This window comes from Phyllostomus discolor, chromosome 5, assembly GCF_004126475.2.
Source record: "Phyllostomus discolor isolate MPI-MPIP mPhyDis1 chromosome 5, mPhyDis1.pri.v3, whole genome shotgun sequence".
Lineage (NCBI taxonomy): Eukaryota > Metazoa > Chordata > Mammalia > Chiroptera > Phyllostomidae > Phyllostomus > Phyllostomus discolor.
Genome location: NC_040907.2, coordinates 94726159 through 94740853, shown reverse-complemented (window position 1 = coordinate 94740853; position 14695 = coordinate 94726159). Strand labels below are relative to the sequence as shown.

The 14695-nt window shown below is 41.2% G+C and overlaps 1 protein-coding gene across 1 annotated transcript in view; it reads right to left on the bottom strand.

The window, feature by feature from the left end:
* Positions 1-13723, bottom strand: part of GMDS (GDP-mannose 4,6-dehydratase) — a 693656-nt gene extending 679933 nt beyond the window's left edge. Inside the window, exon 1 of the mRNA XM_028511630.2 lies at positions 13443-13723. Coding sequence (XP_028367431.1) covers positions 13443-13544 — 102 coding nt within the window. The 5' untranslated portion in view covers positions 13545-13723. The remainder of the gene's footprint in view (positions 1-13442) is intronic.
* Between the last annotated feature and the right edge of the window lie 972 nt (positions 13724-14695).

The window sequence follows — 14695 nt, the reverse complement described above, 5'->3', positions numbered from 1 at the left end:
GCCCGGGCTAGAACATTTTTCTTTAAAGAGACAGTCTTCTTGTGATCCAGTGACTCACTTTTTATTATCATAGTACATAACATGTTATAAAATTACTTGTCAAATTGCTTGTCCCCCACTAGACTATCAGCTCCTTAAAGACAAAACCATGTCCAGCTTGCTTGTGATTATATTCCCAGTGCCTACCTTACCACTGAATAAATCGCAGCAAATACTTACTAAATAAATAAAACCTCAACTATTAAACACTAAACTCACAACACTTATATTTTCTAAAACTTCAGTCAGAAAATAAATAAATAACAGGAAGGAATTTAAAAATCCTTCCTCGGGGGAAAGGGAGGATTTCATTTAGAATAACTGAAAAGAGCAGACAGCTCAGATTTTTTCACTTTAACCTTACAAATTCTGGCAAAAAAACCCCTCATATTGAAATTTACTCTTAGTTCACTATAAATTTACTAAAGTTAATAGTCATTGGTTTCATTTTTCAATTCTCCTATTGGCCACATCTTTAAAATTGATGTTAAATGACTATACTGCTTCAATGTAAGATTGGCTTGCACAAAATCAATTATAATTTAGTGCTCAATCCTAATGCTATAGCACTTTGCACTCTAAACAGATTTTAGAGATCATCTTCTCAATATGAATTAATAATGAGACCCAGGAAAAATTATGGCTATATAATTAATTGCTGTTAAAACCCAGCCTCTGATTCTCAGTCCCAAGCTCTTTCCTCAGATAATCAATACCAAGTAATGTAAAGCCATTAAGAAAAAAAAACAAAGAAACAAAAAAACCTTTCTACCACATAACACCCTTTAATCAAAGTAAGACAGTATTCTTAAAAGATTTTATTTCTTTATTTTTAGTGAGAGGAGAAGAGGAGAAAGAGAGGGAAACATCAATGTGTGGTTGCCTCTCACATGCCCCACACCAGGGACCTGGCCCACCATGTGCCCTGACTGGGAACGGAACCAGCGACCCTTTGTTTCGCAGTCAGGTGCTTAATCCACTGAGCCACACCAGCCACAGCCAAAGTAGGACAGTATTTAAGACATCTTTCCCATTTCCAATTATGCCAAACCTTTCATCCCACTACTGCAAACCCCATTAAGAAAGATTTAGAATGAAGTCTACCATTGACAATCCTCTTATATGGCTCCCAGATCCGCTCTGCACATTCAGTCTGTGAGGCTCACAGGATGTCAAATCTTTTGGCTTTCCAGTACTTTCATAGCCTTATGGTTGATTCCAAATGCTGTGGAACTTTCTGCCCTTAGATAAGAGATTCCCTGTTCAAAGAAAGGCTAAATATTAGTACCCTCCACATTCAACTTCCTTTCATAGAACTTGAGAAATCTTTTATTATCTTGTTAACCCAGTGAAGAAAAGGTCCATTCTAGAAATGAAGCAAAGGCCAGTACTACCCCCCAGGTTTATTTCTATTTGGTAGGGATTACTCTGCCAACCTGGTACCAAAGGTAAATAACTTGCCCAAAGCCATGCAGCTCATAAGTGACTAAGTAGTAATATAAACCCAAGTCGGACTAGAAATCTAACTAATTCTCCTCTTCTTGCCCTAACACAGAATCTTAGCCTTCAGGGAGCTTGCAAGATTAGCCATCAATATGGGCCCTACAAAGAATTACCTAAAGATATGACTCAAAAGACATAACAAGTAAAATAAAATAATGTAGTAATTAATACATGCTTATTTTACCACTATAACCCACCTTTCCACAATTGCAAAAAACTTCTTGAATATGCTGTTTTCATATTTGATATACAATATACTAACTTCTCCCTAGAACTTATTTCTTGATACTATTACAAACTTAATAAAAAAAATTACTGGGATTTACATTTCAAATCTCTGACTTTCCAATATACTTAACCTCTGTCTTCCTTGGGGATAATAAGAAAATCACCTCTCGGGAGTGCACTGTTGCTTCAGTAAATAAATGTAAAACTCTTTGAACAGTGCCTGGCACAATGTAAATGCTCAACACGTTAATAACTGTAATCTATCATAATCATCCTCACCATCATTAACATCTAGAACATCAACATTAAAATGTTACCATAACATGATTACTAGAACATCAGTGTCATAAGGATGGTAATTTTTGTCTGTTCTGTTCACTGTTGTATCCTGAGTGCCTGACACATAGTTTACACTCAAACATTTGTTGAATGAATTAATTATGATTACTAGTACTTCTATTACTAAGTAGAGGATGACTTGCATCAAAATGTAATTCATCTGGCAGAAAAATTAATTAAGCATGGAATAAAATTGCTACCTGGAAATTTAGGAGAGGTATGGAACAATTAACTGCTAATAGCCCAAATGCAATCCTTACTGCAAAAGAGAAGGGAGGCTACCTCTAGTCAAGGAAGTACCTCCTTAGATCAAACTAACCCACCAGAAGAAAAGTCAAATCAAAAGTATTTGCTAAGTGCAATTTGCAGGCCAAAAGACTTTAAGGTTTAGACAGACTTCTTTATTCATAATACAGATACAAGAATCTAGAATAGGGGACTTCTGAGTCTCCTAAAAAAATCTAATCTGGACTGTAACAGCAAGGACAAACCCCACCCTACAGAGAGGACAGTAACATTAAAGAAGGGAAGTAATAAGAGGGGTTCCAGCCAAGATGGAGGCATAGGTGGAAATGATTCTCTTCCTCACACAACCAACAGAAGGGCAACAACCAATTAAAAAAACAAAACAACAACAACAACAAAAAAACCAGAACTGCCAGAATAGCAATCTGCATGGAACTCTGACAAACGAGTTAAAGAAACATACATCCAGACTGGTGCGCCAAGACAAAGACATATGGCCTAAATGAAAGAACAGATCAAAACTCCAGAAGAAGAGTTAAGCAATGAGGAGATAGACAATCTACCCGATGCAGAGTTCAAAACACTGGTTATCAGGATGCTCACAGAATTGATTGAGCTTGGTCACAAAATGAAGGAAGAAATGAAGGCTACACAAAGTGAAATAAAGCAAAATATACAGGGAACCAACAGTGAAGGGAAGGAAACAGGGACTCAAATCAACCATTTGGAGCAGAAGGAAGAAATAAACATCCAAACAGTACAGAATGAAGAAACAAGAATTCAGAAAAGTGAGGATAGTCTTAGGAACATCTGGGACAATGTTAAATGTTCCAACATCTGAATCACAGGGGTGCCAGAAGGAGGAGGAAGAGCAAGAAATTGAAAATTTATTTCAACAAATAATGAAGGAGAATTTCCTTAATCTGACAAAGGAAGCAGACTTCCAGGAATTCCAGGAAGCTCAGCAAGTCCCAAAGAAGTTGAACCCAAGGCACATCATAATTACATTACCCAAGATTAAAAAGGAGAAAACATTTTTTTAAAGATTTTATTTATTTATTTTTAGAGAGGGAAGGGAGGGAGAAAGAGAGAGAGAGGGAAACATCAATGTGCGGTTGCTGGGGATCATGGCCTGCAACCCAGACATGTGCCCTGACTGGGAATCGAACCTGCAACACTTAAAGGGGAGAAAATCTTAAAAGCAGCAAGAGAAAAGAAAACAGTTAACTACAAAGCAGTTTCCATAAGGCTATCAGCTGATTTCTCAAAAGAAACCTTATAGGCAAGAAGGGGCTGGAAAGAAGTATTCAAAGTTATGAAAGGCAAGGACCTACATCCAAGATTACTCTCTCCAGCAAAGTTATCATTTAGAATGGAAGGGCAGATAAAGTGCCTCCCAGATAAAGTCAAGTTAAAGGAGTTCACCATCACCAAGCCCTTAGTATATGAAATGTTAAAGGAGCTTATCTAAGAAATAGATCAAAAACTATGAACAGTAAAATGACAACAAACTCACAACTATCAAGAACTGAACCTAAAAAACAAAAAGAAAAACTAAGCTAACAACTAGAACACAACAGAATCACAGAAATGCTGGTCACATGGAGGGTTGTCAGTGGGGAGGGGGACGGAGAGAGTGGGGGGAAGATATAGAGAATAAGAAGCATAATTGGCATGCATAAAATAGATGGGGTAAGGTTAAGAATAGTATAGGAAACAGAGAAGTCAAAGAACTTATATGTACAACCCATGGACATGAACTAAGGGGGGCAGGGGGATTGCAGCTGAAGCTGGAGAGTGGGGAAATGCAGGGTGGAGGGGGGATATGGGAGACAAAAATTGGGACAACTATAATATCATAATTAATAAAATATACTTTAAAGAAAAAGAAAGGAACTAATGAATCTAAGGGCACAGCAAGTGAACTGGGGGCTGTAATTCTCAGACCTGTGTGGATGTCAAAGAAAGGCCCTTCAAAACAGTTTGTAACAGCCACAAAATCAAGCATCTCAGCCTGTCACAAAGCCCTTCTACACCAACTGAGAACTGGAACTATCCATGTGCTCATCAGGGCTCTGGACAAGCTCTCCAGTCACAATTTTCATTCAGACAACCCATCACCCAGGCTGCAGGCCCTGCAACCTACCTGTTGGGTCCCATGAATTGTCTAACAGCACTTCACAACCACTCCCCGCATCCAGAAGACAGAGGTTTACGAGACAGGCACTTTGCCCTAACCACTTTCATTTCCTACTGTAAAAATCCTCAGAGAACTGAGAAAAATGCTGGGGAAAGGAACCACCAGGAGTCTCCAATAGACCTCAGAAAACCTCTCTTTCCCATCCTTATTCCACGCTTCTACTGACACACAAGCTAATGATGTTAATATCTCTTAATGGTCATGGTAAAGCACTAATCAAAATATACATATATAGCAGCCTTTAAAACCAACTTACTTCTTGAGAACTTCTGCTGTTTGTCAACAAACTAGCCAACAGGGCTAGTCTGACTTGACATGGGAGAGAAGGTCCTGAGAAAAAAAAATAGTTCATTAAGGGTTCTTAGGCAAAGTTCTTCATGTCTCAGTTTCTTGTTTGATAAAGAATGAACACGTACGACCTGGGGATAAATGAGATAATTAATATAAAATGCTTAGCACATTGCCAGGCACACATATTCATTCTACCAATGCCAGTAAATTTTTTTCTGTATCCTCCACCCAAATACTTCTCTATCAGGTATCCAGAATCCTGGTTAAAGATGAACATGTTGCCTCACTCCCTAAGCCTAATTCTTTTTTTTTTATTATTTTTAACTGATTATGGTATTATAGTTTTCCCAATTTCCCCCCCTCCACCCTGCCCCCCAACCATCCAGCATACCCCCAGTTTATGACCATGGTATAAGTTCTTTTGAGTCCTGTTTCCTATACCTTTTTTATCTTTCCCCATCTATTTTGTGCCTACTAATTATGCTTCTTCTTCCCTGTACCTTTTTCCCCCTATTCCTCCCTTCCTCCTCCCCAGTGAAACTCCCTCTGTGTGATGTCCATTTTTTCTGATTCTGTTCCTGTTCCTATTGTTTGCTTAATTTTTGTTTTCATCGTTTTTCTTCTCTTTTAGGTTCATTTGTTAATAGTTGTGAGTTTGTTGTCATTTTATTGTTCATATTTTTATCTTCTTTTTCTTAGATAAGTCCCTTTAACATTTCATATAATAAGGGCTTGGTGATGATGAACTCCTTTAACTTGACTTTATCTGAGAAGCACTTTAACTGCCCTTCCATTCTTGGAGAGAGTAATCTTGGATGTAGGTCCTTGCCTTTCATGATTTCAAATACTTCTTTCCAGCCCCTTCTTGCCTGTAACGTTTCTTTTGAGAAATCACCTGGTAGCCTTATGGGAACTCCTTTGTAGTTAACTGTCTCCTTTTCTCTGGCTTTTAGGATTTTCTCTTTGTCTTTAATCTTCAGTAACTTAATGATGATGTGCCTTGGTGTGTTCCTCTTTGGGTCCAACTTCTTTGGTATTCTCTGGGCTTCCTGAACTTCCTGGAAGTCTATTTCCTTCACCAGTTTGGGGAGGTTTTCCTTATTATTTGTTCAAATAAGTTTTCAATTTCTTGCTGTTGTTCTTCTCTTTCGGGCACCCCTATAATTCAGATATTGGAATATTTTAGGTTGTCCCAGAGAATCCTCAGTCTCTCTTCATTTTTTTTGGACTCTTGTTTCTTCATTCTGATCCAGTTGGATGTTTATTTCTTCCTTTTGTTCCAAATCATTACTTTGAATCCTGGTTTCCTTCTTGTCACTGTTGGTTCCCTGAATATTTTGTTTTATTTCACTCTGGGTATCTTTCATTTGTTCTTTCATTTTTCCACCAAGCTCAATCAGTTCTGTGAGCACTCTGATTATCAGGGCTTTAAATTCTCCATCAGCTAGGCTGGCAATCTCCTCATCCCTTAGTTCTTAACTTTTGCTGTGTTCTTTCATTTGGGCCATATTTGCTGGTCGTGGCATACCTGATAAGTTGTAAGGGGTGGGCCTTAGGTATTCACCCAGGCAGGGCAACCCTCCTTGATGGACTGCCTGTGGGAGAGGGGCCAGAAAGGGAACAATGCAGCTTGCCTGCTGGTCTCTAGCGCACTTTCCAACAGACTCTCGTGTCATACTGGAATTATATCCCACCGCAGCAACCCCAGCCTTAGCCCATAGTCAGCTCTGAGTCTCCGTTTTCCCCTTAAATCAGTCCCTCCCCGACTGCTCTGCTGATCTGATAGTCAGCCCCATGCCTCAGCCATCCTACCACGGTTTTCTGAGTCAGATGGCTCAGTCCGCATTACCATACCAGTCTGGTTGTTCTGGTTGATTTTTTCTTTAATTCCTTGGCTGTTGGAGTTCCCTGCAGTTTGATTTTCTGGTGCTTTTGATTGTTTATTGATTTTAAACTGGTTGTTATCCTCCTTTTGGTTGTGCAAGGAAGCAAAGGGTTTCTACTTATGCCTCCATCTTGGCTGGAACTCTCCATAAATCAGCCTAATTCTTTACATGGAATCACAGCCAAGTAACTTTGGTTTAGTGATATTTTGATCTAACAAAGGTTCAGAAAAGACTGCTTCAAAGTATAGGCAAGTTCAGAACTCTATACCTCAAAGAAAACCATTCAGGATCGAAAGACTTGGAGTCCAGCCAAATATGGAGAGGTGTAGCACTAAATTTTTCCTTATCATGAGTGGACAAGGTAGTGCTCAGTAAGTTTGAAGGAGCTGGAGACAAGCTCCCAGCTCAGGGACAGCATATGGCCTTGAATGAACAGTGCATGCCTGAAGAGTTATCTAAAGTTAACCTCTCTGGTTAGTCCCTATAGTCTTATTAGTTTTCCACTGTAGATCAAATACTAAAGATTCTTATGTAATTACTCTAAGCCTCATAATCTTTTAAAACTACACATATTGTTACAGTAAGATGTTAAATTTTATCTAAAGTTACCTTTTCCTTAAATATTGAAATAGCTTTGATTACTCATCCAGAGGTACATTTATTATGATTCAACTTTATTTCTATAATACACATTTTACTACTACATACAGTCTTTTACTCCAATTTTTCTGGCTCAAAGCAGTCTCTCTTTCTTGTTGTTAGTGAAGGACAGCATTGATCAGTCCTTAGACAATGGAAAGACAAGAATCTGAGGTCTAATCCTAACTCTGGCACTAAGTTGCTGTGTAACCTGGGGAAATCACACTTTTTCAGTCTCCTTTCTTACCCTACATAACGGTGGTTAACAACTTTAGTTATAAAATCACAACATGTATGCCAAGGGAATATCTTTTCTTTTTTTTTTAGTGGTTAATATGAGTACAAAAACAGTAGGAACTATATCACACAGAACTGGACATATTATTTTCTTCCCCTGAAATGGGTATATTCCAAATTCTTTATATCTGAAATTGCAACAAATCATTTCATTTGCTATATTGCAATTTATCTGTCAGATATATACTATCCAATTCTCCCATGACAATGCCTTACTACTACTCAGCTAAGAACCAGTACAACATAACATTTTATTCCCAATTCTACAGACTTCTACAGTTTCCAGACAAGTTTTCTGCGAGACAATGAACCTTAGTAACTAAAGGGCTATTTTATGGAACCTAGAATAAGCTGAAAAGAAACCAGTGAAATTAGTGAAAATAAGAAAAAAAAAAGGCCATAAAATTAAAATTCTGAAACAAAGTAATATGGCTTAAATAATCTAACCTTAATAACTCAGAGTCCATCTTTTTCATCTATGCAAGTCTTTACCAAAAACTTGTCTTCCAACCATGGGCAAGTTAACTCCTCTTGACCATGACTAACACTCAACTATTTAAAGATAAATGCTTTTTCCTCTAGGCATCAAGGTACAACTCCAGAACCTTGAATTGGTACTTGCTTAAATGTCTGACTGTAACAGGGAGCAGCCAAGAGGGGGGCCCAAATAGGATTTGAAATGGGGTCCAGAACTCAAGGTGTTCGGGAAATATTAGGATGTCTTCACTCCACCCCCCACCCCCACAGGTGTGAGTTAGGGAAAGGGACAAATGGAGCAAGGCCATTGAGAGCTGTTTTATACAGCAACAGCTTTTTGCAGCTAACCTTTGGTATGGTCATTTAACATATCTATAACCTTTAACTGGTTACATAGATATGTTAAATAGCTGTGGGCATGCTCTGAGCCAGGGGAACGGAAGTAACTTCCCCACCAAGAGGTAACTGGGTGGGGGGGGTCCCCCAAGTTACAGCACCTGCATGGGAGCTTGGAGAAGATTGTCTCCATGACATGGGGCCACACCTACCCAGACTCACGATGGCAGCCCGGTGAGGCTGGAAGGATATGAGAGAGCTGGCAAGGTGTAGCTGATGGTGGGAGGAGTCGAAAATGGGGTTGCAGAGGAGGACTGGCATGGGGATTAAAACTAAGACACGGCAGCCATTGAGAGGAGAGAACCACTCGGTCTTTAGCAGAGTGGGGACTCCCACAGCCCTGTGAGAGAGAATCACCATGTCACTTTAGCAGAGACCCCCTCCTTGCAGCCATGGAGGAGGGAGGACCACGCAGCTTTGGCAGAGTGGAGACTCTGGCGGCCATTGTGCAGAGAGGACCATACGGTTTGGGCAGTAGAGAGAGAACCTCTTGGCTTTGTCAGAGTGGGCACCACCACAGCTTTAGAAGGGGGAACCACCACCCAGCTTTAGCAGAGATCCCCGAGACACAGCTGATGGTGCTGGGAATGGAGGGAAGCCTACCAGCTGAGAAGGATTACTAGGAAGAACCGGGGGCTGCCTGAGCCACAGACTTCTATTTCTTTTCCTGAGATATGGTACCCCAGACTGGGCAAAGGGAGGAAGGAAGAGCTGTGTGTTTGTGGATGTTTTAAGGGACTTTGGGATTTTGATGAACACATTAGGTCACTACTTTAAGTTTGTATAGCATTAAATAAACATTTCCTTTCCTTTTCACGAATCTCTGGCATTGAGAGACGTCTTTCCTCTGGCGATGGACATAATGGACCTGGGGTGTTCCTTTCAGGTAGTAGTATATTGCCTTTGGCCCCCCTTGGATCCCCCCTTGTTGCTCTGTAACATGGTGAGATCTAAACCACTTCCTAAGGAAACTCTAGGCCTACCTGCAGGTGGGAAGGACCTTACCATGTCATATTCTTCCATATGTAAAACACCAATATTAACCTTATTATTACAAATACCAGACAAAGTAATCTACAATTCCAACTTGCCTGCCCTCCTGGCAGACACCAGCTTGAAATAAGTATTAGAAAAGGAAAATCCACAAACACTAGCTATTTAATTCTCTCAAGTCTCCACCTACCAAAAAGTATGCTTTCACTGTCCATTAGGGAGTAGTAAGAGTGTCCTAAAAGGATGACTCTGCCTTCTTGAAAAAACTACTGTGGAACACATTGTGCATCATATTATTCTGAGTCTGTTGTTTAAGTTATTCCACTGAGAGTTTAGTACTAATAAAATGTTGCACTCACCTATCCACTTTATCTTGATTGTCAGGAAGGTCAAAGATGAATTTTATGCCCTTCTGACAACAGCCATCCTTAGCTTTGGTTTTAGTATACTACCTGCGTCTTTCTATTGCCTTCCCTGAAGATTCGTTTCTTTTACTCTTTGTATGATGGTCTAGTGATGTGTTTTTTTACTAAAGCCACCTCAAAATTATTTTGGAAATGAGCAAAGGACATAAATAACCGAATAACTTAATTTCCTTTGTTTTTACTATTTTTTTTCTCAGTGTCCCCCCAAACTCTCCCTTTTCTGTATTCCTGTGCATGCTGTTCACTCCTAACAGTCCCTGTTATTTCTAGCATTAAATGACTTCTCCCAGACTCCTAAGGCTGAATGAACCATTCATTCAGCGTCTAATATATTTTTACAATACTGACTTTTTCCACATGCATTATCTTTTCATGTACATTGTCTTAAGTTCCTCAAAGACTGTGCAATCCTAATGGGCAGAGAGGACAGCTTACATTTCTTCACATTCCCAGAAGCATCAAAACAAGCCTTGAACACTACAGACACACAGTAAAGACATGTTATTTTAACAGGAAAGGTCAGCATTTCTGAAAGCCCACTCGGAGTTACTATCCTAAAGCAGTTTACAAACCAAAAAACTAAGGTAGTAAATTACCTGTAGCCAACAGGAATTGCATATATGTAAATACATATAAAGTTCCCAGAATGGCTGCTTTTAACAGAATTAGTGCTTGCAGAGGCTTCTAGTGAAGTTAAAAGGAGTAAGACTTGTGGGGACATTTGGTCACAAGATAACAACTCCAATGATGTACAAGGTGACAGGATTCAAAGAACAGCAAGATTTCCATAGATGAGTAAAGAACAAGCATCATCAGACAATGGAGCTGTAATGCAAAGCCACAGACTGGTTTTCTTTAAGGTGATTTAGTAAGGTAAAACTTTGGATAATGATGCACAATCACTCTGTCAAGAATAGATAGCAGGGAGAAAGCTAGAATATGAAGCCTAACAGTAAATACTAGCAACAAACTATAGAAATGATCCCTGAAAGTACAGTCTTAACAGTAAATACTAATGATGCAGAACAGACAGGGCACACTGGCTATGTGCTCTTATTCTCATTTGGGAATTTATAAATCCATTTAAGAGCCTGTCTTGGCACAATTGCCATGATGACCTTAAGGGCCAGAGCAGTGGTTCCACCTCTTTTGAGAGCTCTTCCTAAAGTACAACAATGTCAATCTCAAGCAATTTGTGTGTGTGTGTGTGTGTATGTCTCCCACACACAGAGCTGTAATTTAATGTGTGTGGCTTACCACAGAGGTAGTATAACAAAATGGCTTAGAGCAACTCCTGAGTTCAAATCTCAGCTCTGATACTCGTTATCAGGTGTGTACTTTCAGGGAACATATTTAACCTTACTTAACCAGATGTAGAATGAGGATAAAAATTGTCTGCCTCTTAGGTAAACATATTAAATGTTTAGCAGAATGAGCAGCTCAGTAAGCTCTCACCAATATTATTTTTAAAATAGACAAAGTATAGATTTTCAGACCCCTCATATTAACTTCAAAGTCCTCCAGAGATCCTTGATACTCAGATTGGAACTCAGTGTCCTAGAAGATAAAGGCAAAGCAGAGCAGTAAATTCCTTCATCAAGGATTTATGTGGCAGCTACAAAGTTCAGTACTGGCCAGGGGCTACAGAAGCCAACACAACACCCAACAAATAAGGGTACAATGCAGAAGGTGGATGCTGGAAGGATGTGGGATTGGTGCAGAGGTTAAAAGGAAACTGAAACTCAAACAGGAGTTGAAAGCTGAAAATAATATGGGGAGCCAAAGATGTCTGGTCAGGGAGTAGCATGCTGAATATGTGCTTAAGGAAGACTGTCCCCCTGGCAGCCTACAAGACAGACTAGAGCAGGGGTACACAGCTCTCACCACTGAGCACCAACCAGAAGGCTTCGCTCAAAGCTCTAAATAAGGTTCTATTTCTAACTGCATTGATTCATACTGCTCATCACTTAAATTGGTGTTAAGTCATACAAATGGTTTACATTAATATTTTAACTTCTTCATGATACTTTTTAAAAAAGGAAATTTTATCTTTGAGAGCTCGTGTAAGCTTAGTAAACATTTAAGCTTCATATCCAGTCTAAGAAACTAGAAAAAGGGGAACCACCTGAAGAAGAGTACTCAGCATCAGAAAAGGAAGGACAGTATGTAAGCCCATGCCTAAATGTAAAGGTTCTCTTTCTCAACCTCAAATCCTTAATCTACCCACCTCTCCTACCAGTTTTCAAATACTTGGATATTGGAATTACGTTAAACAAAGTAAGATGCATGAAATAACCAGAAATTAATCAACTATCCAGTACTTAAAATTGTCTAATCTTTTTTGACTCTACATCTGGCTAATTTCAACTTCTCTCCAATGCTGAAGAGCTTTGAGAGCAGAGTTTGAATCCCGACTGGACACTTCCTAGTTGTTTGACTTCAGGCAAATCAAACTCCCATGGCTCCAGTTTCCACATATGTAAAGTGAGGATACCCCCTTAGTAGTTGTGAAAACTAAATGAGTTAATCCTATTAGTCAGGTGACTAAAACATAGTACAATATGTATTAGCTATTACTGTCATCTCTATTACAGAGAAATACCAGATCTCCAGGGGCACAGCCATCACATTTTTTAACAAAAATACACAAAATTATTTTATTGCCCCTGAATGAAAAACAGCACAGCTTGACAGAACACAGTACTCAGCCCCTACCTGTTGCAACACCTTTAAGAGATGGCTGTCACAAACTGGCCATGGTCTCAGCCTCCACGTGAGGTTCTGGCATTCAGGACTGCTCCTGTGATTACCTCAGTCAGGAAACTCATTTCTTTGGAAATGGAAGCCTAGCATGTGTGAACATGAATCTCAGAAGTTTGTGAAATTTTAAAGTTTCTGTGAGGTATGCTTAAAAAAAAACAAAACAGCATTTCCTGGTCTGTGACTCCACAGCACTACTTTGTCATTTTCTCTTTTCTATATGAAAATCTGGTGAGGTGGAACCAAAACAGCAAGAAACTTCCTTCTCTGCTTCCCAAGCATTAGCAGATAAGCAGCCCTAGTGTGACTCCATACACATACAGATAAACGGTCCTTTCCCTTACGTTAATAAACGATGTTTTTCCCTCCAGGGCACTAGGATCCGCAAAGAACTAAATTCCAAGTGCATCCCAGAGGGCTTGTATAGACAAGGACTCCAGTCACCCCAGTCACACAGGTGAGAGAGGGCAGCCTCGGTCAGGCGTGAGGACCACATCCCATGCAGACTACACGCTCCCATTCCCCAGGGGAGGACCAGAAACATTCAATGCAAGTAGCACACTCCCCACAAGCCACACCTTGTCTCCGACCTCTGAGGCAACGCACGCCTTCCGGGACACCCAGAAGACTGTTACTGGAACGTAGGAAGCCAGAGCACAGGGAGAGCTGCACGGGTGCCCCAGCAGCAGCAGGCCCGGCTCAGGCCCCCGCCTCTTCACTCACCTGGCCCGTGATGCCAGTGATGAGAGCCACCTTCCTGGGCTTGCCCATCTCACCGTCCCCGGAGCCCCGAGAGCTAGGGCAGCTTGCCTGCGCGTGTGCCATGTCCCTGCGAGCGTGCGGCAGAGGGCAGGGCAGAGCAAAGGCGAGCGGAGCTGAAAGCACCGGAGGGAAGGAGCTGGGGGTGTGCCTGCGAGCAAGGCGCGTCGCCCAGGTTGCTGGACACCAGCGCTCCGCGCTGCCGGCAGCCAAAATCTGACTGGAGAACTCTGGAGGCAGAGTGGGAAGGGCCGAGGACAGACGGAGGCGGGCCCAGGAGCGGGGTGGCCACGCTGCAGCCAGGCCGGCATCGCGTCATCACGTAGGCCGTGGACGCTCCCGTGGCGCCTAAGGCAGGCCCCGCCCACCGTGGACAGCCAGGCGGGCGGGGCCGAGCGCCGGGGGGCGGGGCCTGACGCTGACTTCTGCTGCCTCTGGCTGACGCTGATGTGTAGCCTCGGGACCGGAAGTGGTACTTGATTTTAGCTCCTGTGGAGGGAGCGGACCAAGAGCGGGTCAGGTACGTCACCATCTTTCCTTCCACGTTATCCACCTGTCCTGGCCTTCTTCTGCATTTCCCAGGGATCCTAATAATTACCCAAGGGATTGTGCTGGGAGACACTAGGGACTGATCTTCCTTTAGGAGAAAGACTTGAATTCCAAATCTGGGAATCGTGAGCTTGGGTCACAGGCTTTGATAAACAATTTCTGGAAGTTTGTTGCAATTTTTTGAGGGGTCTGCTTTGTTCCTTGAAGGACACTAGCATTGCAAGGTCCCTGAATGGGGATTACTATTGTGAGGAATAACTAATCTCACCTCTAGCCTAGCTTTTGGGCTCTTCGTATATCCAAGAGGTGTGGAATCAGGTCCAAGGTTCCAAGGAACTAGATTAAAAGTCTCCTAGTCCAGAGGACTAACAAGACACAAGAAAGTCTCTGGTCCTAACCCCATACACAATAAGGAAGTGTCAAAAAGACTTCATGGGTCAATAAATTTTAAGGTAACCAACTTGAAGGAAAAAAAAGCAATGCAAATGTTAGGTGGGGCCCTAGCTTGAAGTCTGTTGAATTTGGCTTCTATGTGGCAACAGCACATGGAGCAGGGAAAAGAGCTGAGGTGAGTCAGACACTGGGAGGATAGCAGGTGTGTGCACCTGAGCAGTTTACCCAGGGAGAGAGAAACTTCCTTATCTCCACTACTCTGCTTATAACACATA